General features: G+C 40.6%; 4 protein-coding genes across 4 annotated transcripts; 3 read left to right on the forward strand and 1 right to left on the reverse strand.

The window, feature by feature from the left end:
* The first annotated feature begins 382 nt into the window (after positions 1-382).
* On the forward strand, positions 383-1207 carry lrrc10 (leucine rich repeat containing 10). The gene has a single exon (XM_062420866.1). It carries the CDS (start codon positions 383-385, stop codon positions 1205-1207), a length of 825 nt encoding a protein of 274 aa, XP_062276850.1.
* A 2196-nt stretch (positions 1208-3403) lies between these two features.
* Positions 3404-6069, reverse strand: LOC133982563 (seipin-like). Its single transcript, XM_062421628.1, has one exon. It carries the CDS (start codon positions 5954-5956, stop codon positions 4706-4708), a length of 1251 nt encoding a protein of 416 aa, XP_062277612.1. The 5' UTR covers positions 5957-6069; the 3' UTR covers positions 3404-4705.
* A 1658-nt stretch (positions 6070-7727) lies between these two features.
* Positions 7728-15405, forward strand: fnbp4 (formin binding protein 4). The gene is made up of 17 exons (XM_062421629.1): positions 7728-8096; positions 8599-8676; positions 8780-8910; positions 9155-9329; positions 9703-9850; positions 10001-10097; positions 10200-10544; positions 10700-10889; positions 10980-11101; positions 11183-11287; positions 11619-11752; positions 12738-12892; positions 13025-13326; positions 13428-13545; positions 14119-14312; positions 14569-14720; positions 14873-15405. The coding sequence occupies exons 1-17, from the start codon at positions 7973-7975 to the stop codon at positions 14961-14963; spliced, it is 2661 nt and encodes an 886-aa protein (XP_062277613.1). The 5' UTR covers positions 7728-7972; the 3' UTR covers positions 14964-15405.
* A 614-nt stretch (positions 15406-16019) lies between these two features.
* Positions 16020-24530, forward strand: agbl2 (AGBL carboxypeptidase 2). Its single transcript, XM_062420868.1, has 22 exons — positions 16020-16055; positions 16784-16907; positions 17392-17565; positions 17727-17834; positions 18295-18445; positions 18560-18815; positions 19559-19960; positions 20248-20390; positions 20609-20768; positions 21046-21172; positions 21258-21358; positions 21482-21594; positions 21857-21926; positions 22107-22210; positions 22283-22388; positions 22467-22565; positions 22795-22891; positions 23150-23296; positions 23428-23458; positions 23556-23782; positions 23913-24054; positions 24305-24530. Exons 1-22 carry the CDS (start codon positions 16020-16022, stop codon positions 24528-24530), a joined length of 3144 nt encoding a protein of 1047 aa, XP_062276852.1.
* The last annotated feature ends 265 nt before the right edge of the window (positions 24531-24795 follow it).

Genomic DNA, 24795 nt, shown 5'->3' on the forward strand with positions numbered 1-24795 from the left:
TGATGGACATCAGCAGGAAGACAATAGAAAGTAGGTGTTTTTCAATTCTCATTATGATCATCTTCATGCTGATTGTTTTTCCTGTTTTCTTGTTGACAACTGGCTATGCTTATTTTTATTGTTAATAACTCACACGCATGTTTTAATTTAGCATCATATCCATCTGATTGCTGCTATGTGGAGTTTCATGGTGATTCTGTGTTACAAATTGGTTTTGCTTTTGCATATTATCAAGATCAATAACTCCAGAGTGACGGTGGCAGAGCTTTAATGGAACACCATGAAATTTACTTGAAGACGCCAACAGCCTGCCTCTCTGCAATCCTCGTTTGGCTCTAAATTGATGTGGAGGACCATTGGTGTGTCACAGAGAGTGAGCAAAATGGGGAACGCCATGAGAGGTGTCATTGCCTTCATTCCCTCAGAGCGCTGTCAGCGCTTCCTAGTCGGGGACCTGAAGGAGATGCCTCTTGATCGGACCCTGGACCTGAGCAGCCGACAGTTGCGTCGACTGCCTGTTACCGCCTGTGTCTTTGATGAGCTGGTGAAGCTTTACCTGAGTGACAACAACCTCAGTAGCTTACCAGCCGAACTGCAGGGCCTGAAGAAGCTGCAGCTCCTGGCCCTTGACTTTAACTGCTTTGAAGAGCTACCTGCAGCTGTTTGCAGATTGCCTCAGCTCAGCATCCTTTACCTGGGTAACAACAGGCTTTACCACCTCCCCAGAGAACTGGGAGACCTCAAGGAACTTAACACTCTGTGGCTGGAGACTAATTGCTTTACTGTTTTCCCAAAGGTGGTTTGTGAGCTCTCCAATCTCAAGACCCTGCACCTTGGCTATAACCAAATAAGGAGTTTACCAAAAGAACTTGGACAGCTGGAAGAGCTACGAAGTATCTGGCTTGCTGGGAACGAGCTGGCAGAGTTCCCGCCGGTGTTGTTGGAAATGCATTTTCTAGCTGTCATTGATGTGGATCGGAACAAAATATACCAGTTTCCAGGTCTATCTCACATGCAGGGCTTGAAATTGGTAATCTATGACCATAACCCCTGTATTAATGCCCCAGTGGTGGGCGAGGGAGTGAGGAGGGTTGGACGCTGGGCGGACTGCTCAGATGATGAACAGGAAGAGGATGCGTCAAAGGCAGCAAGTGAGACCACAGCTGAGGTCACAGAGGTACGCCCTGAGGAGGAGCACAACAGTTAGGGTCAAGGAACAAAGTGACCTTTAGCTGTGGAGAGGCCTGGCAGTGCAGGACGTCACTCAAGTGGAGCACTTAAAGCAGAGCGGTGCGCATCATGCTGATGGTATTTGGTCCATATATGGTAACGCCAATTGTATCATCTTTAATATAAAACACAAATAAATTATTATTTAAGACTTCATAGAAGGGGGAAAGGAAAAGACAAAAATTAAAATTAAAAATGTGGATCCTGAAATAAAATATGTTTAATTACTGAGTGTTTGATTTAAATGTTTAATACTCTGAATGCGTTTTAATGATTATTTGCAATAACAGAAAAAATGTGAATTGCTTTTTTAAAAACAATTAATTTATGTCAACAGGTCTGAATTGGCTCAAAATTTTATTTTATAGTCTAAGACATATGTTGGGGATTTTACAGCATATCTCAGATCAAATCAATACAGGCAGGCATGTATTTCTACTTGATAAATATATGTGGTGAGTTTTCAGGGGAATAATACAAAAAAACTCCAACTCCAAGGTTATGTGTGAGTTATTACTTCATAGTGAAAATACTGAAACAAAAAAAAAAGGATTCACAAATTCTTGCTACAGCAGAATCTGAGATCATATCTGTACCTGCTGAGGCTAAATACAGCAAGGCTTTAATACAAGTGATGGATGGCTTAAGTCAATTAGTGCACTCCTTATCCAGACCAATGCATAATTCATCTGATAGATTGGGGCTGTGGCTTTGAATAAAGACTGCTAATGGGCTTTAATATCATTGCTACGAGGTTCTGATTTGAAGCAAAGCATGAATGCAGCTCTCAGATTCCTCTGTTTACCAGGAAAATGTTCCATAAACAAGATTAAACGTCATGCCCCAATATATGTTTCTGGGTATTTTGAGCCCTTTTTAACAAAGCATAGGGAAATTGATTAAAATAGGCTGCATGCCAGGTCTTTCACTGGAAATGTGACTGTTTCTAACAGCATAAACACACTGCTAATGTATTTGTTCAATCAGCTTCCTATTAAACACAACTACTCTAATGTGTGCGATTAGGCAGTTCAAAAGGTTCAATGAGCATGTAAAGTAGAACTTTCTGTTATATCATTCAAATATACTGTATGTATTTAGATAAATTCCTTGATTCTGTTATACTGGACAACACCCACAAATCCAGAAATCCTCAGAGATGACTCCCATAAACTTACTAACTGCATCAACAGTGAACAGTGAGGAAATCTGAGGATTTGTTGCCATAACAGAATCAGTGAGTAGGACTTTATAGTGTATAAATATACGACTGAAATGTTCCTGAAAGTGTCCTCTGAAGTTGCAGTGAGAAAATCTCTTATATGCAGTTGTGTCTTAATAGTTTTTCGAAGTTTATAAGAGAGCACAAATTGTTGACCTGTTTACTTACAAATTTCAACACAATTTTTTCTTAAGTTGACCTTAATACTTTATATTGCAAAATCACCTTTAAAAATATAAATTTTTACCATCAACTTGACCAGTTTTACATATTAGAATTTTTTACTCAACATTTGTTTAAATTTCATATTTTCATTTTACTATAATAATTTAAATAAGCTGTCTTATACTGTCATTGTGTGACCGAGGGGCCCGTCATCAATATATCATCTCTAATAATATTCTGACCAGATTTGTCCCACAAAGTCACAATTTGCCACTAAATTCTCACTTTCATTCTGAGGATTATTTGACTTTTGTTTAACATATGAAAAGTAGACCATAGTTACTGTGTATATCCACGTTGTAGCATGTAAAGAAAGGAAATACTAAATAAATTGTAGATTCAGGAGGACACTATTAATTATTTTGTATTTTAACAGTGAACATTTTGAGGTACCAATTAAAAAATGTTTTTTTCTTCTTCTTTTTCCTACATAAAAGCAACAGGTTTGTGCACACTGACAGAAGCCACGTTTTTACATCATGTCTATATTTCTGATTGTGCTCTGAAAATCTGATATAGTATGCAAAAATGACAAACTCAGTGATTGTCAGACTTCAAACTAACTGTTTGTTAGCCATTCTTTAAAGCACTGAACAATGAGATTTTTCTAAATCAGACAGAAATGTTAGTGCTAGCTGGAATTGTGCTATTACCTGACAATGAAATGTCACCCAAGACTTGATCTGTGACAATAAAGAAAGAAAACTGCACCACTGTGTGTGTATATTTCTTTAATGCAGTGTCAACACATAAATAAGACTTATACAGGGAACTTCAAGGCAAATACAAGGATAACCTGCATGACAGAATACAAATTGAAAGATGAGAACTATATCTTTGGTACAAATCCTAAATCAACACAACCCTTTCATAATCTTGCTTAAACCCCAACCTCCCATTACATGTACCTGTGGGTTAACTATATGGAGACTGTGCTTGGAGATTCTCTTCATTAGCTCTACCAACCAGTACCAATCTCAAAACAAACAGTAACTTCACTTACAATAACTTTTTATAATGTTCCTTAATCTTAAATACAGACATATTTAAGTAACAGACATATTAGCAAACATATATTACTTAAAAGACTCATCTAAAATATCTTGGTGCTTTGCTGTTATATGAAAGCACAATAAATACAATGTTCACAACATTAAACAAAACTGTAACAGATGCTGAATACAAAGAACAGATGGAATGAACCTGAAATTAGTAAAAGCGTCATATCGTTAACTAATTGTGCCATGGCTGTGAAATTGCCAATTACACTGAAACAGAGCTTCTCTATTTGCAAGATGAAAATGAACAAATAAGTGCAACAAATGATATCCTCAGGCTGGACCCACAACACGTCACTTTCTTTCTAGGAAGTTATTAAAACAAAGGTGCTACTTTGGGCAAAATTTCCAAATCTAATTGCTCTGAGAAAAAGGATCACAAGGCCTGTTTGTGAGTGGTCAATCTTACTTTTGTTTCAAGTACAGGCCGGCTACATTCAATAACTAGCTATTTGACTCATGTTTAAACTGTGCGTGTGTCAATGTGGGAAGATTGTCAGGTTGTGTGCCTTGGCTACAAGCTGGCTGTAATGTGAAAAAAAGGCCGCCATCAAAGCAATAAAACATGGTCCGGTTAGACTAACTTAAATGAGGGGGTGTTAAACTGATGCTAAATCCCTACAGACAAAACTTCTGGATGAGCCAGAGCTGGAATGAAGTGCATCCTAATACAGGCATAAATAAAACTGACTGAACAACATAATATAAGACTGAGAGGTGTCTCTAGGACCGTCCGTCCACTGAGCAGACAATAAGCAGAAAGACATGAGCTGAGGTCAAAGTGAAAATAAAGTAAACTTATCAAGACAAGACTAGTCTGTTAGTCAAAATAATACACATATCATATACTCATGCATCTGTTTGTGGCAACTTAAACAGTTGGGTTTGCTTGAGTCTATCAAGATCCGCACCTACATAATATGTGGCTTATGAGTACATGCAGTACTGTTAGTACACACAGTCCCATGAATCACAGGCTCATCCAGGGTCCAGGTCTCTGTCGGATTGCTGTCTCGCCCTGGTGAGGCGGCAGACATCCATCCAACACATCTGAACTCTCTTCCTCCTCTGGCATTTTAGAGACATGGGACCCTTCGTCATTGGTGTCTGACACATCTGCCCCGGAGGCATCTGGGACTACTGAGGGCCTCTTTGACGACGTCTCCTCCGCGGTGTCATTTGCTTGGAAATAAGACGCCTCATTCACAGAACCGATCACTCTGGGAGCGTAAAGTTCTTTCTGCGAGTTTTCTTTCTCCATCCTCTTCCGAGCCTCCTCTCTCCTCTGCTGAATGCGGGTGTTATCCCCCATCATAACCCTGACCCTTACTTGATCTGGAGGCCAGAGTCCACCCCAGACGAACTGCAGGTAGCTCAACAGTACAAGGACACTGAGGAAGGCGAAGTTGGTGGCCACACCGATCACAGCAGATGTCAGGGGGAAGTTGTACAGAACATATCGTATACCAGTGAAGTAAGCATGGATACGAAGCTGAGAGGAGTAGATCTGCACGCGCTTGGACTGGATCTCAATGATTGCGCCAACAGTGGGTTGATAAGCATTTGTCCTGTAGTCAGAGAAGAGCTCGACTTCTACGAGCTGCTTCTGCTCGGCAATCCCAGTCAAGAGCAGAGGAGAGAACAGTAAAGTATTCAGCGTCTGCAGGAGGCTGGAGCGATAATGCAGCATTGTTGATCGTCCCACAGACGAGACAGGCTTCCCACTCTTGGCGTAACTCGTCATCTTGACCATGAACATGCCCAGCTGCTCATTCGACGGAGACTCTGGCATCTCCAAGTCCAAAGATATGCGATATGGTTGCCCAAAGGCCATTACCTGGTCCCTCTCGTTCTTCATGAAGGAGATGTTGGCCGTTGGGAATGAGCAAAGTGCTGACTCTGAGGCGTCACAGTCAGAGGTGTAGTAGAAGTGCACAGGGGTGGAGAAGCTGACAGTGGGCATGTAGGAGTAGTAGAAACTGCCATAGAGAAAGATGGAGACCCATAGCAGCAGGACAAGCACGCAGAGAAGAATCGCAGCCTGAACTAAAGTCCGCCGGGCTCTAAGGAGAGTTACAGCTGCGACATCTTGCATCCAGTGTAGAACCGGTCCCATCGCACCTCCCATCGTGTCCACTCCGGAGCACACAGACCTTCCTCTGGTGCTGGTTTGGGCTGACTGTTGCTCCTGTGGTGGTGGTGGGTCTTTATGTTCAGGCATCAGTGGGCGGTAACAGCATTAATCGCTTATTTTCACCTCCATCATTGAGGCTGTTCAGCTCGTTACTCCTAGTTTGATCGATTTACTCCGCCATCATAAAACCATCCTTTGCGCTTTTTTAAGGTTGGACGTTGATGTTTTTTGTGTTCTTTTTTAAGTTAGCGACTCACTCAGGTGGTGGCTGAGCTCAATCACATCTTACAGCTGAAACTTCACGCAAAACATGACCCTGTGCACCGGAAGTTGATATGATTCTTTAAAAAAAAACAAAAAACTTTATTAACCACACGGTTATGTACAAACCCAACACAAGCAGAAACATTATACAACACAAACAAATATATAATACAGAAATTAAGAGAGAAAATAAATAAATACATCTTAAAAATATAAAACATAGTACATAAATATGATAACAAAAATGAGTGTAGAGTCATTCTTATACGATGTGTAATGTGCAATTCATATCCTTTATGTTATATTTAATTTATTATGATGCTGATCAGTTTTTTTATTAATTTTACACAGGTTGAAAAAAATAATGTATGTTAATCTATTAACGTCACACATGTTTGGCACGTGAGGCTTTCTATAAATAATGTGATGATGCTGCCAGGACATATTTGAATGTTGTAGATAAGTCTGGAGAAGGAGTCTAGGTTATACAATGGACAATGTGAATCAAATGTGCATGTGCATCACTTTGAGCAGACACAATGCAAAAGAAGTAACTTTGAGGCTGAATTTCTCAAAAATGATACAGTAAATATGCTTGATACTGACTGAGTGAACAGTTAGGATGGTCCTGAGGTCAATAGTATTAACTTTTGTCAGAAATTATGGATCAAAGGGATTTTACAGTAGCGTCAATATTGCACATAGTGCCGTTTTCCAATGCAAAAGAAGAAACTTTGAGGCAGAATTCCTCTCAAATGATACATGTTTGATACTAAGTCAGTGAGAGTAAACGTAGTCTTGAGGTGCAAAATGTCAAAAATTGGTATGAAAGCATCAAGCCTTTTCATAATACAATAATTAGCATTTTAGATCAATAGCTTTTAGACTATGTGGCCTATCACATTGGCATGTCTGTTTTTACTGCCTTGGAATAACCGACGTTTTATTTTGAAAACTCGCTCCGTATCAGTGAACTACGTGCATTTGCCATACATTCTGTAATACGAGCGCACTTGAAATTTTGGTGCGGCTGGTTTGACCACGAAAAGACGAACGCCGGCTCACTTGACCGCAGTCTTTAAATTAGGGGTGTCAAAGGGTCGCATCCAGCCCACTAGATAACTTTGCAAAGTATGAACATTTTCTGCTGCTTTAGAGTTTTTTCCCCACCCTGAATGGAATACAAGTCTCTGGAAAAAAAATTAATACACATTGTGGTCATATTTAAACCATTCATATATAGAACATTGTGCAAAATGTTGTGAATCAGCAGCTTCTGTGCAAAATAATCTGACAAAAAATGAGATATTATATTGTTGAAATTGCACTCATTTTTCACAGTAAATAGATGATTTACTATAGTAAAGTTATAATATGTATATAGCCTATATTATTTGTAGGTCAGTATTCGATGGTTTTACTGGTCTGGTCCACTTGAGATCAAACTGTCAGTGTGGCCCTGGCCTTGAACTAAAATGAGTTGGACACCCCTACTGTAAATAGTTTGTACTGTGTAATACATCAGCAGATGGCGGTAATGCAACGTTTATGGATGAAGACCACCGTAAAAGAAAATTGAAGAAGAAGAGAAAAGGCCAGCTGAGGACATAGCTGCGCCTGCATCAGAAATTAATTTTCAGCGTATTGGTAGAGCAATCTTATAATTTCTTTATATAACTAGCCTGTATTCAAAAACACAGGGTAAATATCCTACCGCTGTCTGTGGAGGGCAGCATTACTTCTCCGTGTCCAGCCTACCGGAAACTCATTAGCAGAAGAAGAAGAAGAAGTAGACACCGCCGCAGCACCGACGGCCTTCAGACGGACGGACGGTTGGTGATGAGGAAGAAAAGTCGTCTTACAGGAGGAACAGTGAGCAGGAGAACCATCCTTCAGCTTTCGCCACCAGGGCTCCGCAGCGGGAACACCGAAGAGAGAGAAGAAGGAGTGTCGGGATCAGATGGTAATTACATTTTTAGAAACGTGTTAGCTTAACAGCTAAATGCTAAATGCTGGAGGAGTGGAGTGGGCCCAGAGGAATAAAAGACACTTTTGATGCAACTGCTGTTTCTGAATTAGTTCGTGTATGATATGCATATACAGTGGTTATTAAATATGTTTACATTAACTCACAGTCGGAAACCAAAAAGTACATTTTTCGTACAACGTGAAGGTAAGGCTAACAGAACGACGAGTAGCCAGCGCGCTAAGCTAGCATTATTAGCCTGTTGTTATTTAGCTGGCCTGCCAAAATACGATTATGACAAGCTGTTGGGCCAAATAACCCAAATGTAATTGCAGTCACTTATAACGTAACGTCTGGCTTATTGTGTCTTGAAAGAGTGAGTTGTTCAGTTCAACATCATTAATCTCTGATGCTAATTCTGGGTTAATGTGGCAATGCTGTTATTTTAGCTCACTGCTTTTGTACCTCGATGTTAACCTTGGTTGTCGTTGTTTTGCAGACGAACAGGAGGCTGATTCAAACAGATTTGTGAAAGAAAGACACACCAGCATGAAGGCTCCCACAGTGAAGGCAACAGGTAGCAAATTAAAGCTTTTTGTGTTTGTCAGGCTATTGAGCTTCTCGAAGAAGAGGACAAAAGGCAATTTAACTTAACAACATGTATTTGTGTCCACCTGAAGAGGGCTTGTCCCTGCTTGGAGCTTATGAGGATAGTGATGAAGAGGATGCTGAAGACTCCCAGCGTTCAACTGCAACTTCTCAACACAATCAATCAGCAGACATTGACAGTACATTGGCCAATTTCATGGCAGTGAGTATGATTTGCTGCATATTGTAATCATATAACTTAGTCTATAGATTTGGGATGTTAGTCATGTTATTTCAATGTTATCTTTCAAGAAGTATAGTTATAGTGTAGGTTTTCTTCCTGGGATTAGCGTTGCATTGATAGGTATTACTTTTGTTATGAGAAGTGCTTGAAAGATAGTAGTTAATTCCTGGGACATAAATATGTTTTTGGCAAAACATTAATTATGTATTCCCACCCCCCTCAGGAAATCGATGCAATCACCACTCAGCCAAGTTCAGATAATGCGACAACTCATCCTTCAACCCCAGCTGGTGCGCCACCAAAACCTGATGCCAATACACAGCAATCAGCTACCAGTGAAGGACAGAATCAACAAAGCACAGAGTTTGAATACAATACTCAGGACTCATTAGCTGGAGGTAAGTGTTTATAGTACATCAAGAAAGTACTTGCACAGTAATTATTTTGGTTTATTTATTTTTTTTAAAGGTACCAACTTATGTGAAGAAACATCAACCACTTATGTTATTGATCAAAATTAATGAATACTTTGGAGTACAACTTAACAGTACTGCTGAGTCATTTGCCAAATGAACTGCTTTGATATTTAAATCTACCTGCCGACTTTTGGTGAAATTGTGCTCCCACTTTCTAAATGGCCACGCATTATTCAAGTCATACAGTATATAGCTTAAATTGAGAAATATTAGTAAGTAAGAAATGGTGCTTAATGTGTCACCTAAACTATGCTCTGTTGTTCTGAAACATCTCGTGTGTATGCTTTTATTCCAGTGGGTGTGGAAATGGGGGATTGGCAGGAGGTATGGGATGACAACTCTGGCTGCTATTACTACTGGAACACTCTGACCAACGAGGTGTCCTGGGAGCTGCCTCACTATCTAGCTGATCAGGTGCAAAGCCTGACTCAGTATGCCAACAGGTATGAGTTACAGGCAGACCCAGCACAGAATATGATCTCAGCTTTGTGAGATTGTCTGAAGTGCACATTTTCAAGCTTCATTGTATTGTCTCCAGTACAGAAATGTAGATAGTATTTAAAGTAACATGTATAATTCCTTTGTTGCTCTAGTGTCAATGGCAATGGTACAGCTCACGCAGGTTATTACGCAGATGAAAAGGCTGCACCTGCTGCAGCCCCAACATCAGTGAAAGAGACCAAAGTGAAGGTACATCTATAGAAGTCCAATATGAATTAAGTAAATATGATTCATGGTGCCAAAAAGATCTTTATTCTGAGCTTTATATCACTTTTGTATTTTGTCTAAAAGGAGGTAATAGAGAGTGTCGTAGGTCTCACAAGCGAAGAGGAGGAGCGCCGCGGAGTGGCTGCATCTCTGCTTGGTCCTCTGATCCCCTCTGAAGTGAAAGATGCAGAGGAAAAATGGAGAAAAAGACTGCTCAAAGGTCTGGATGAGCCTGAAAACAGTGTAGATTCTGACGGAGAAGGTGCTCGCCCTGCAGGATCACCCTCTACCCCTCTGCGAGATTCTGATTCAGTCCCCACTGTCGAGAAGGATCTTGCAGTCAAGAAACAGTCTGGAGACAACTCAGATGTTGAGGAGGAGACGGAGGAAGACACTATGGAATTGGAACTGGCTCTGGAGAGGAAAAAGGTGGGTTTTAAAGCTATTTTTTCAGTTTGCATTTCTGGTAACAGAAAGGAATTACATTCCAGTTGTCCTTTTAATGTACAGCGGTGGTATTTAAAAACTAGCTGCAAATGTTAATGTCAGTGTGACCTGACTCTAACGTTACATCTAACTTTTAGGCTGAGCTCCGGGCGCTGGAGGAGGGTGATGGTAGCGCAGGGGGCTCCAGTCCTTCTTCTGAGACAAGCCAAGAAGCTTCTGTTTCTCGTGGTCTGGTGAAGAAAAATCGCTGGAAAACTGCCTTCCCCAATGCTGCCAGTCCTGACTCTAACAGTAGGAGCTCAGACGTGCAGGAGAGCACAGAGACAGGTGAGCCAGCATTATTATGAACTTGCTAGTGGAGACAAGGGGGAAAAATGGTTCCCACATACTAAAATGTCCCTCTCATGTGTCCTGTAGCAGCACTAACTAAGGTGCTAGAGAGTGTTGTAGAAGCAGAGGACAAGGAAACAGACAACTCGGAGGAGAAATCACCTTCAAAACCTCCGGCAAAAGAAGAAGTGGAAACGCCTGAGCTCAGGGTAACAACATATTACTATAATATCAGTCCTTACTTGATCCTTATTTTAAGACTTTTGGTTTTAAATGCTGGATAAATGTAGTTTCAGATTGGAGAACTGGCCAACACCCTGACCAGCAAAATGGAGTTCCTGGGGATAAACAAAAAGGCGATCTCAAACTTTCAGCTGCTTCTGCTACAAACTGAGGTGAGAAGATGAACAGTTCACTCTCTAAGCAATGTTATCCTAGCTTCCAGTTGTAGCTATCTCAGTGCTACAGTTTTAAAATATTTAACGCTTAATTTTTCTCCATATCATTTTGCACACAGCCATTTGGCAGTGCTTAATATTTAAAATTCTCATTATAATACATCCTGTGACGTCATTCTCAAAACTTATTATAATTACTCTTCCTGTGTTACTCATCAATCTTGTGGCTCTTGTGTCTTAGCTATGTGTCTCTTCTCTATGCACCCACTTCCGTCTCAGTCACTTAAGGTATCTCACTTTTGTCCCTCTCTTTTCTGTTTCACTCCAGACACGGATTGCTGACTGGAGGGAGGGCGCACTGAATGGGGTCTATCTCCGTCGCAGGCTGCAGGAAGCTGCCGAACACATAAAATATTACGAACTTAACGCCGCCCCTAAAGGCTGGTCCTGCCACTGGGACAGGTACGCGCTCCTTACCTTTCACATCTCTAAACTCCCTCGTCCCCCACAAATCTTACCGTGTGACTACACCCCCCTCAGTGCCGAGGTTGCAGACTTTGTTACATGACTTGGGGAGAAGCTTAAACCAGTACGAAACGGATCAAAATGCAAACCAGAAGCAGACTCTTCAGGTTTTCTGTGATGCAATCCTGGCACTGTGCCTTTCACGTACTGATAAGGGAAGCGTCCACTCTGGGCCAGCCTGCTCCCTTTTAAATATACCTGCCACAGACTGTGAGGGCATTTGTAGACTGATTTTGGGTCCAGTCAGTGGAAAAATATGGGAGGGGGAGGTATAGTAGGAAGGTTGGTTGCGTGGGAGAGCTTTGTACTTTACAGGACTACAGCCTCCAGAATGCAATGCAGACAGAGTGATGCCCTGGAAGCAAGTGTCACGCATCAAATAAAAGGTGAAGATGGAGCTTTGACGGGAATCCAGCAGGTCAGACCAACTCTATTTCATGTCTTCCTGTTTTTTTTAATTTTCTTGATTGAGAGAAAATGTTTCAGATCAAAAACAAGATGACTGTGTGCTTGTTGTTTTCTGACTTATGGTTGTTGTTGTTGTTGTTGTTGTTATGATGATTGGTGCTTCCTCCCTGGCGTCTTCCTGTGTCTGGGAGAGAATGGTTGTCTATAAAGGAACATGTATGACAACCATGGTGTGAGCTGCTGAATGCTACTTTCAGGACCTAGAGATGATTGTTTTTTACTTTATTTGCTTTTGAGAGCAAGGTGGGTTCCTTATCCACGTCCTTAATCATTCTCTAATCGGACCCTTCTTTTGGATGGCTAAAGTCGCTGTCCATACCAACACTCCTGCCCCTTACTATGGTCATTATGTCCACTCCCTTGCCCCACTGTCCCAGGGTATCATGCCACTCAGCCAGTTGCAAGGCCAGCCATTGAAACTCTTGTCTTCTATCTCTGTTGTCCCACTCTGTAGAGAGCACAGGCGGTATTTCTACGTGAACGACCGGACCAGTGCCTCCCAGTGGGATTTCCCAACAGAAGAAGACAAAGAGGAGGACCTGAAAGGCAACCAATCTTCCAGCCAAGGGTACAGCAAAACATCATCTGCATCCGCTGGTGGACTCACAGGTCAGTAAAGTTTTTAGAGGGTTAGAATCAGAAAACTCTTTGTATATTAATGTTCAGTGAATAATCTTGCATTATAATTTGACAAAATGCTAATATCACTAAAATTCCACATTATTACCTTTTTAAACATAGGATCTAGCTCGGTTGCCCCACCAACAGCACCTCCTCAGCCCAGTGCATCATCGTCATCATTTTGGTCCCCGTCTCAGCCTCCTCTTCCTGACAGCCCACCTCCACCTTCAAACTATCCCCCACCTCCGCCTCTCCCCCCAGGCTCACCACCTCCACCTCCTCCCCCCCCTGACAGTGATGGAGAGATCATGGAGGTGGAGATGGAGATGGATGATGATAATGACGGGGAGCCTCCGGCCCCTGGAACTGAGGAAGATGGCAGTGGGAGGCCTCCTTTACCTCCTGGCATTGCTAGCACAAAGGTGCATGTCTTGTTCTGATGCATGCACTCCTGTTATTTTTACCCCTTAATGCTGTTTTGTGTATAAATCCATCATTGTTATATTCCTTGTCATTGGAACAGGTTGTGGAGTCTACAGGACCTCTGGGGAAGGGGCAAAAACGTAAAGCCAGTCAGTTAAATAAAGCCATAACTATTGGCAGCAGTCCCATACTCTACACCCAGCCTGTTGCCAGTGCAGGTAAAAAAAAAATTACATTTACAATTAGTCATATATTGATAGGAAAAAACATGCTCATCTGCATAAACAGCATGACTTTTGAGACACACACACCACATGACACATCTATTGAAACAAGACTAGACCCCAATCAGTGTCAGACCTACAGCCTGAACCCTCACAGAGCAAGATGGTGCTCGTGCTTTGGATTATAAATCTTAAGGAACAATTTGGAAGTCCTCCTTATACTGTGATGGCCGTCACAAGTTTTAAAGATCAAAACACTTGAATTTGTTTGCTAGTACCCCAAATACTCTGAAGTCTGGGGTTGCTGCCTTATGCAGTATTTATAAAGGGCTCTAGGTATCTATCATGCAGCTGCTGAGACAGGCTGGAGGTGTCCCTTGGGTATGGCAGGGTTTTTTGTGTTTCATGTCAGGTCTCAAAGGGCATGTTAAAAAAAAAAAGATATCTTTTCATTTGTCATATTGTTATAATAAGAATTCATTGTTTGAATTTAGGTAGGTCATTCGAACAAGAAATTGCACCAGAAATGTAATAAATCAATAACTAACATTTCTTCTTCGTCTGTAGCTCCCATGGTGGCAGCAACAGCCTACTGGGGTGTGCCAGTTCCTGCCCCTATAGTCCCTTCTGAACCTCCTCTTCCACCTGTCCCAGCCCTACCCCCCCAACCACCACTGCCACCACCACCTCAGCCACCCTTTGAACCTCCTGCAGGTAAAAGTCTGCCCACGGACAAGACCAAGAAAACCAAAAAGGATAAGGTAAACATTGGAGTTGACTTTTTTTGTCAAATATCAAAAGTGAGGAGTACATACATTAGGAAAAACATCGATTTAAATACCTCCTTATATTCAGTATTATTATCTACCTGGACTAATTTTCCTTAGTTGGATTTTGTCAAGTCTACACTATCGAGCTCTTTTTGTAATCCAATGCTTGATTATCACATTTAAAAGAACCTGTAGTGTAATTTAATGTTCTCTCTTGACACACTACTCTTCCTGTCTCTCATTGAAGAAGAGTAAGACCAAAATGCCTTCCCTGGTGAAGAAGTGGCAGAGCATCCAAAAAGAGTTGGAAGAGGAGGAGAAGGACAGCTCCAGTGACGAAGACCGAGACCAGCTCAACAAAAAGAGCATTGAGGACTGGAAGCTGCAGCAGTTTACGACGTAAGTTGCTAGAGTTTGCACCCTTCAACCTTCTCTGAATAGAGTAAACATCCATTTCTTTAAGATACATTTCATAAAACAGTTTCTTCTAATATTTTTTCTTTGCCAGTGCTTCACTCTTGTAATTGTTGGGACTGTTTTTAATTCTCCAGAGGAAAAGCGTCAAAGAATGCCAACTTTGAAGCACTTCCTGACGACTGGCGGAGTAGACTGAAGAAGAGGAAGCTGATGAATAGCACGTAACATCCGGCCTGGGTCATAGGCAACTTAATCAAGGAATCAATGTTTTTTTTATATCTATTCCAACCATTACCATAAGGTCATCCTTCCTTCCCCAGCTTAGGTTTTGGTTAAGGATTGATGGACTTTCTTTAACATTTTCTTTGTCATGATGGAGACATTTAGAGGCCCTTACATGGCAGGCTGTTCACCAGAGGGGTTTGAATGTCAGTCCTTTTTCTGTTTTTGTAGCCACGAATGTAAATGTGCCAAATGTCTGAGTTCCTCAAAAATACATCATCATCTTGTATAGACTCCATGTAGACAACCACCACAGTTTGTTCGGAGGGATTGTCTATTTTAATTAGCATTTTTACAAATGTGTACATAAAATGTATAATGGGATAAGCCATGTTTTTGGAAGGGGAGGGAATGTCTCTGAATGTGTACATTTTGTAAAAAGTTATTAAACTGTTTTTTCAAAGTTATTCTTCTTTGTTTTTATGTCTTTGTTGAATATAAATAAATACATAGTAGGGCGCTAATACACTGAGTTGCATTCACAGAATTAAACTGGCATTTATTCATTCACCCTCCACTTCAATGAAGCGCTCCGACTGCGTCAATGACGGAATCTCCATGGCAACTGCGCTGTGTTGTTGAGGCAATCGGTTACCTAGCAACATGTAACCTCGTGAAAGTTCCACTTGTAGCAGTTTGTTGCTCTTACATTTATAAGAAAACTATTGAAATTTAGCCAAGGTAGTGTCGTTTAGATGTAAGCGAGGTAAGTTTCTGCCAGACATGGATAATAACCGCAAAAAATTATCGTTGAACCAATGGAAGACAGCGTGGTAGCAAATTAAGCTAATGAGAATGTTTACAACACACGATAAAGCTTGTTAGCATTGCCGAGTGCCAATGAGAGTTGTTTAAAGTTGACTTTAAAAGGTGAAATAATGATTTGAAGACGCGCTAAACGTGGGTGTCTGAGCAAATTAGGGGAAACGTTAACTGTTATATTGAATAGCAAAAGAGACTTCATCGAAAATTTCCATTTAGGCAGAGAGACAGTCGAAGATGCCTGTTGGAGATCCAACTCCCACTACTCCTCATGTGAGTTTGGTCGTTATTTTGTATTTCTTTCAGGCTGTAAAAGGTACAAATGATCACATCAGTTATTGTTGGCCAGTATCAGCTCAGCAGGTACCCAATATTGCTAATATTTGTCTATGTTGTATGTAACCTTAAATAGCTTTCAAGTGAGCAACAGAATAAGAGTTTCATCCTCCTGAAAAAGTTAAAAGTCCCCCCTCCACTCAGCAGTATGTTTTTCTTCTTGTTCCAACAGTTTTATTTTTGAGCTTCATTATGCTGAACTACGTGTGTGCAGGGTTTGACATTAGTCATTCATCTGTTGAAACCTTGAGAATAGGCTTCACCTATTCTGTGAAGTAATCAAACTTTTGTAATTAAATATATTTGCATATTTGTAGACTCACTTTAATGGTTGTAATATGGTAATTTCCACTTTTTTTTGTGGAAAATAAGACACAATATTGTTCCAGTTTTTAAAAAAACATAATATTAATATATGTCTCAAGGGGATCTTTAAATATTATGAGATGTGAAGAGCTTCATCTATTCTGTTGCTTGCATTTGTTGGAAGACTCACATTTATAATAGCTGATAATCACATACATGTTGTTGCATGATGGTAACATATGTTTGTTAGAGGGGGTTTAGAGGTTTGTGGTTATTTCATGTAACAAGAGTAGCCGAGAAAATACAGTTCTAATTTGGAAAGGAGAAACAAGACTGATGACTTATATTTTCCCAGTCAGGCCGAGAAATCGTCAACCATGGCTGTCTCTGCTATCAGGAATTGGTGGAACTCCTTCCAGATGGACAAATCTGACTCTGACAACACAGATGAAGACGAAGAGGAATTAGCAGGGAGGAGGCAGTGTAAGCTATTTTCCACATTGGCATTTGGATCAATTGTGTATTTAGTGTATTTAGAATTAATTTAATGAGATGTGAGTGTGAAAGTTTTAAAATAGCTTGACTAAGATCAGTATGTTGCTATTCTGCCTGATTTGGTACCATTCTGCTGGCCCATTTACTGTAGTGTACACTTGTGCTTGTGTAGGTACCAATTGGGTTGGCCTGTTGGGTTAACAGTTCAAAAAAGTGGGAGATTTGCTCAACATTGAATGTATGTGTTGGATTTCATCCCTATAGTGCTAGCACATTAGTTTTTAAACTGGAGCTCCTTTGTGACACAGATAACTACAGCAATCAGGTTCAGTATAATCCTTTGGTCAAATGAACAAGCTTGTTCTGTCTAGGTGAGGCTGACCTGATGAAAAATGTAAACTCATAATGTACCAATGAATGAACATGAGCATAAAAGAACAGTTAATTGAAGGTGATTCATGTCCCCACTCAGTATCCATAGACCTATGTCAGACACTGCGGACGAAGCAGCTGCTAATAGACTTTGATGGCAACCGACCTATTTTGAGTCTCAGGGCACCACTGGACCTGGTTAACTTCCCATCTGTCTCCCGCCCCCGTTGGCCCACAGAGTGTGAAGTCATCAGCGACGTTATACATCATATAGGTAATATTAAATATTATTTAGACCTTTACATTATCATGTATGTTACTGATATGCACAAAGGGTGTTATGTAAAAAGAAAAAGGAACAAAACATACAATCAAAACAAAGTTGAAAAGTTCATTTTAACCCATTTTACATTTGTAAGCGTTGTTGTGTTATAGAGTGGGAGCCCCCAGAGCCAGAGCCTTTCTACCAGCCCACAGGACATGAGAGAACACCCATGCCTGCTGGAGAGGAGAGGGGGAAAGTGGTATACTGCATAGACCATGGTAAATTCTGACACCAAAGGCAGAATTCTCTTCTTTTATTGCACCACCAGGTTACATGGTATGGTTATGCAGAACAAGATGTCATTACGTTAGTGTCTCTGTCAACAAATGCTTCTGAATGTACAGTAAGATCATGAACCTGGACTGCAAACTCAACCCTCTACAACTCTTTGATGCTTGAGTTGCTTAGTTCATGTTGATATCACCACCTAGTTGTTGCTGCAGTCTTTGTTCTCGTTTTATATATCACTGGATTATGGTGGGCCAGTAAGAAGCTTCAGTGTCTTCCTTCAACAGTGTTACACCAGATGTAAACAATTAGTCATTTTCTAGATACACTAGATTCAATCCACTGAGCTCTGAACAACAATGAAGAAGTCAGTTTTTATTAAAAGTTGTGTTTTTGACCAATTTAGCATTCAATATGAACCCTTTTTCCTGTTGTTCTCACTCTTTTAAGCCACTAAGCATCCGTTTTTCACCTGCTCTCGTGTCGGAGGATCCAGGGGGCCCATTAAGAACGCCACATTTTATGACACCAATCAAACAGACCTTCCCCTAGAGTTTGAGTCGAGATTTGAGAGTGGGAACCTTCAGAAGGCTGTGCAAGTGTGAGTCTCTACAGTGTTACAGCTTTTCAACAATTTAATTTAGTTTTTACTGCAGCTTTTGGCAAAGTACTCTTTCTCTCTTTATCCCTCTGTTCATATTTCTACCCTCTCCAGAGGTGTCTATGACTATGAGCTCACCCTGCGCACAGACATGTACACCAGAAAGCACACACAGTGGTTTTACTTCAGGGTCAGGAACATGAAGGCTGGAGTGACCTACCGCTTCACCATCGTCAACCTGATGAAGAGCAGCAGCCTGTATTCTCAGGGGATGAGACCACTCCTCTACTCTGAGAGGGCTGCCAAGGAGAAAGGTGTTGGATGGCAACGAACCGGCTCTAATATCAGATACTACCGCAACTACAAACAGGTAGGTGGCTCGATACCAACATGAGTTGAGGTGTCTCAACTGGACTAATGTTTTAGGCAAAGTTAAAGTAAAACAATACATTTATATTTGCTAGCCTATGTCCAAACTTTCTAACAGCAATCATTTTCAGTTTATGTGAGAAAGGAACTAAATTCGAGTTGCAGATCATTTGAAGCTGTTTCAAATCTGTAATTCATATCAGTGAGTATTTAATCATCTTTATGTCTAACTGCAAAGCTGTGTTATCACTACATGATAATGCAGGTAAAAACACATTTCTTACCTTGATATTTTACCTTAAGAAAGTGATTATTTTTATGTATTCAAGCAGTGAACTCTTCTGGGCCTAAGCAAGAGAACAAGGGAAGGGGATTGACTCAAATTGAAACTGAATGGACCTCTCGGGCTATAACATTTGTTATTGCTGTCAGAAAACCTCGCTTGCTTAAAATAATAAAAAATACTTTATACTTTTTTAGTTTTTATTAACCTGAACTCTCTGCAGTGCTGTAAATGAAAAGACAGTGACTCAAGACCTTAAAATCAACTGGAAAGTCAGATCAATAAAGGAACAAGGAAGTTATTTTAATGAACTCAAATGTTTTTTAAATTGAAACATGCAGAGAATGTTGTGGTCCTTTAGCACTTGTATAAGATCAGAACAGCATAACTTCACAAAATTAGGATCATCATTTTTTAAAGCTCACTTTAATAGCCTCATCTGTCTCTCTTTCTCTGTTTAGAATACAAAGGACAACAACAACGACACCATCGCCCTGTACTCACTCACCTGGACTCTCCAGTTCCCGCATGAATCAGACACTTGTTACCTTGCCCACTGCTACCCCTACACTTATTCACACCTGCAGCGCTATCTCAGGCGCATTTCCTCTGACCCAGCAGTTGCGTCATACTGTAAGTTGCGGGTGTTGTGCCACAGCCTTGCTGGGAATGCAGTGTATGTGGTGACAATAACGTCCCGGGGGGCCAGCAAAGTGGAGGGCAACACCAAGAAAGCTGTGGTGGTGACGGCCCGAGTGCACCCTGGAGAAACCAATGGGTCCTGGATGATGGAGGGGTTCCTGGACTTCCTGCTCGGGGACTCAGCTGATGCTCAGCTACTCAGGGACACTTTTGTTTTTAAGGTTAGTAGTTCAAGCTCACAGTCTCCAATCTGCCTTATTAACATGATCACTGTGCTTTAATATATTTCAATTTATTATATGTGTTAATAGTAATTTATGAAGTAGATCGTGGATGAATAGAACGATAAGGTTGTCTTGTGTGTTAATGTATGTGGTAATTCTCCATACTGCTATCAAACAATGTCAAACACAGAGATAGAGACATTTCTGCAGAATTATATAATTTTTGGATACTTACTATGGTAGTTTCTGCGTTTATCTATTGTTTTCCCTCTTTTGTGCTGCAGGTGGTGCCCATGCTGAACCCAGATGGTGTGGTAGTGGGCAATTACCGCTGCTCTCTGGCAGGCAGGGACCTCAACAGAAATTACAAGACATTGCTCAGGGATTCCTTTCCCTGTGTTTGGCACACCTACAACTTGGTGGAAAAGTGCGACAGGACACATCTGCATCTTACAATTCTGTGGCAATTTAGTGTTTTCAGTAGTTTTTTCTGTCTTTCTTTCTTTTTCCCCAGTTTATGTAAATAATGCATATGTATATTTGTCCAGTAAATTATTAGGATTGTACAGGTCAGGTGTTTTAAGGCTATTTTATTTATTTATTATAATTCTGAATTCTACCCCTGTTATTCTGTATTTTCCCCAGACTGATGGCTGAGACGGACGTAGTTCTTTACTGTGACTTTCATGGCCACAACCGTAAAAACAACGTCTTCATGTACGGTTGTAACAACCAAGGTGATGCTTCACTGAAGCTTCATGAGAGAGTCTTTCCACTGATGATGAGTAAGAATGCCAGGAACAAGGTAAATCCCCTGATTTGACTTTGTTAAATCTATATTGATTGATATATCTATATTGAACATGTTTGCTGACTTTTGAGAATTACAAGTTTCCATTCTACAGTCATTATTATTATTTTTTATTTTTTTTTACATTTTAATTTGCTTGCAAGCGCTTGCGAGCAGTGTATTGGATACAATTTTTACACACAACACATCTACTACTTCTACTACTTAATACAGATTATGTTTTCCACTATATATTCCTTGGTATTTATTTACACATCATCTTTTTCTTTAGTTCTCCTTCAAGAGCTGTAAGTTTCGGGTGCAGAAGAGCAAAGAGGGAACAGGGCGAATCGCCATGTGGAAACTTGGCATCAGAAACAGCTACACGATGGAGGCCACCTTTGGAGGCTCCACTCTGGGTGAGTTTAGACTTCTGATTTTGCGTGTTTATACGTGTATGCTTGCATTTCTCATGTATGAAAGTCTATCGTATGTTTGAATTAGGTGACAGGAGGGGAACTCATTTTACTACTCGAGACCTGAAGTCCCTGGGCTTTTGCTTTTGTGATAGCTTGCTGGACTACTGTGACCCTGACCCAACGAAGGTGAGATATTAAGCAGCATGTCTGATTTTCCACGGTCCAGAAAAACTGTTTTTTTAATGCTTGATTTTTTAACTCTGATATTCAAATGAGTTTCTTTGTCTCCCCTGTGCATGTCTTTTTCAGACCGCTTATTGTCTGACAGAACTGGCAGCATTGTTGAGAAAGGAGGTCAAAGAGAGGCTTGGCAAAGATTTGGGCACTGACTGTAACTTCTCTGTCTCTGATTTGGAAACCAGGTATTTAAGTTTTGTTTATTTGTAATTAGAATGTTTTTACATTAAAATACAAATGCCAACCATGTTTCCAAATTATCGATAAACCTGAAAAAAGCTTTGCATTGTTCATTTTATTTACTGATAAACGTACTGTACATCAAGATAATGCTCAGCTTTAGTACACACCATTTGTGCATGCCATGATTAGTAATGGTATTGTGCCATTCAGCTTGAATGTCAACTTTTGGTTTTTTTTTTTTTTTTTTTTTTTTTGCTTTTACAGCACCAGTGGTTCAAATAGTTCAGATTCTGATGGACTCCCAGTTCATTTGGTCAACCAGCAGCAAACTGAGGTATACTGACAGTCTACTCTCCAGCAGAATAATAGTTTAACACATATTAATGCTTTATTGTTTTTATGACGGGAATATCATATTTGGATCAAGTAATTCATGGGATCCATTATAAAAAACAATTATGAAACATGTGTCATGATGTGTCATTTTAGTATGTGCTGCTGCTTTCCTCCACAGCAAACTCCAGTGAAGAAGAAAAAGAAACGCTTGAGGAGTCGCAAAGAGAGGAACAGGCTGCACCCAGAGAGAGTAAGGAATAACAAACCAGCATCAAACATATTGTAAGAGACAAAATGACGCATTAATCAGTGCACACACGTAACTGGTTAATGTGTTACTGACTTTAAACAAAGTCTGATGACTGAATGGTCTTCACAGGAGTCTAACCTTCACCATGACAACACAGTTAAAGAGAGTGTCAGAGAGAGGCCAGTTGAAAAACATAAGAAGAAATGGCAGGTATGAAGTAGAGTAGAGAGTTAAAGAAAGGAGAGGATTTCCTGAGCTGTTACTGATAATATTCCTTTGTTTGTGAAGGTAAACAATCCAATGAGAAAAAATGTGATTCCTGCTGCCACTGCTCAGCCTGGGGAGATCAGTCAGGTGACCCTGTGGCAGGGCTGTGAGCCTGTCAAGGTAAACATGACCATACTGAGCCATCCAGATTCACTCACTCACCAAATACCCTTATACTCACCATATGTTTGGTAACCCACAATGACACATTATTGGCTAGTTATACACATGTGATCACATACACCATTCATCTCTTTTTTTTGAATGATACAATGGGAATATGTATTTGCCAACCATTACCATGGCACCTAAAGCAAACTGAGCAAAAATGTGATGTTTTGTGTTTCAGGGTGATTGTGTTGGAGACATGAAGCCTGCATACCTGCATCGCCGAGCAAAACCATGTCCACATCACAGCACATGCACAGCTATGACAACTTGCACAGGTAACATACTCTATATTTAGTAGACTCAGCCTTCCTAAAATTGTCTTTACAGCCTTGTAGGGAATGGTTAATCATGTTGCTTTTTAACTTCTACATACAGAGGAGGTTTGGTAGAGACTTGCAAAATATTTGAAGTATTACTTTACACGCCCCATGCATAGACAATCTCCTGCAAGTAAAGGCAGAAATATTTTCAGCCATCAAGACATTAGGAGGTCTGGTGTTACCGTGAACAGTGTGTTTGGCTTGCCTTCACAGAAAAAACAGGGATGAACTCAGGACAGTGGGGATTCTCTTCTCAGCTGCTGCACCTAAGTGCTGTCCTTCCACCGAATTTCATACACTCCACACAGCAGCAGCATCCCTGCCCCAGACAGTCCCTCGTTTCCTGTAAAGTTTTCAGAGGTTTGGTTTACATATACAGTACTTCCAGATGGAACTGAATGCTACATCAGATTAATTTTAAAAAGTCAAAAGTTTTGTCATCTCTGTCAGTTCAAGCTGCCTTAGCTCTGTGTCTCATCTCACTCTTTCAGGGCTGCCACCCTCCGTTGCAGTACCTTACAGGTAAACCTCACTGTGAAATTGTATCCAGTGCTGAACTACTGTACTTGAAGTTGAAGTATGTTCAGATCCAGCATGTTTTACATCTCCTCTGTGGCAGGTCTCCTTCATCCATATTTGTCAAGATGATCCCAGACGTTGTTCCAACAAAGCGCCTGCTGTCAAGCTTCACTACTGACAAGTTCAACAGCCAGCATATCTACAGAGAAAGAAATTCTTTTCGGGTGTCAGAACGTTTCTTTGTGCGTGAGGATTCGTCCAACTCACATTTTGACATAAACAAAACCAATCAGCAGACTGAGGAGCAGGAAAGAGATTCCCCAGAAGGTTGCCCTTTCATATGCTCTCATGTTATATAGTTCATACTGAAACTATGATTTTTGTGGGGGCACAATTACAAAAGGATCCTTGATCACATTTAGCTAACTTAATCTCTTGCTCTTCTTTACTTATTTAGTTGGCTTGTCATTGTTGACGTGTGTACCATATGGAGAGCAGAACCAGAGAGATCTCACCCCTGACATCCCCCTGAGACAAAGTGAACCACACAGCAGTCTGTTTGTACCTGCACAGAGAGGCACAGACCTACAAGGAAACAGGTTAATTCATTTTTATTGTGATTTCTCTTGATCACTTGGGTCACCTTTTGTCACTGATCCACCCATTCTCCATGTGTCTGTCGGTGTGTATCTCTTCATTCAATTACGTTGCCATTCCAGTTTAAAGACTGGGAAATAATGTTATGTTAATGATGTATGATATGGTCATCTTAATACAATGGTGATAAAAGACAAGCATTATGTATTATATCTCTTTAATGTGCTCCATTTATTTTCTACATTTCTTCAGGGGGACTTTAGAAGACGGAAGGCAAAAGGGCAATTTACCCCATCTGTTAAAGACTTCAGGCTTCAAGAAGCTGGAACCTTCACGTCCACAGATCCACACAGGTGTTGCCCTTGGTAGGCTTCAGGCTAAGGACATCAAGCAATATCGCTCTGAGGGAGAAAGCCTATTAAGTATGGCTCCTGAGGAATCTATGATCACACGACCATCACAGTCTGCCCCACTGTAGGCAACAATATTTATAATGTGGGCTCTACATACTGATTTTTTTATTCGATCTAGTCTCTGGCAAGTGAAGTAAACCTCTTCTGATGAATGAAGAGGAACATGTTTTTCACTAGAACTTAAACAGATATGCTGGGATATAATCATCCCATTCACAGATAATATGATGCAGGTCAAACTTGTGTCATATGGAAAGAAGAGAAATGAAATCCATTCGCAAAAGTCTTAAAAAGAACTTTCAAATGGCAATATTTGGTTTGATGTTTAAT

The sequence above is a fragment of the Scomber scombrus genome, chromosome 6 (assembly GCF_963691925.1).
Source record: "Scomber scombrus chromosome 6, fScoSco1.1, whole genome shotgun sequence".
In the NCBI taxonomy this organism is placed as follows: Eukaryota; Metazoa; Chordata; class Actinopteri; order Scombriformes; family Scombridae; genus Scomber; species Scomber scombrus.

Bases quoted from the DNA above. Each gene is read 5' to 3' on its own strand.
- lrrc10 (XM_062420866.1), top strand. From the start codon at position 383: ATGGGGAACGCCATGAGAGGTGTCATTGCCTTCATTCCCTCAGAGCGC.
- LOC133982563 (XM_062421628.1), bottom strand. From the start codon at position 5,956: ATGCCTGAACATAAAGACCCACCACCACCACAGGAGCAACAGTCAGCC.
- fnbp4 (XM_062421629.1), top strand. From the start codon at position 7,973: ATGAGGAAGAAAAGTCGTCTTACAGGAGGAACAGTGAGCAGGAGAACC. The intron at 11,102-11,182 runs GTAACAACATAT...GGATAAATGTAG, and splicing joins TGGAAACGCCTGAGCTCAGG to TTTCAGATTGGAGAACTGGC. The intron at 13,327-13,427 runs GTGCATGTCTTG...TCATTGGAACAG, and splicing joins CTGGCATTGCTAGCACAAAG to GTTGTGGAGTCTACAGGACC.
- agbl2 (XM_062420868.1), top strand. From the start codon at position 16,020: ATGCCTGTTGGAGATCCAACTCCCACTACTCCTCAT. The intron at 17,566-17,726 runs GTAATATTAAAT...GTTGTGTTATAG, and splicing joins CGACGTTATACATCATATAG to AGTGGGAGCCCCCAGAGCCA. The intron at 24,055-24,304 runs GTTAATTCATTT...ACATTTCTTCAG, and splicing joins ACAGACCTACAAGGAAACAG to GGGGACTTTAGAAGACGGAA.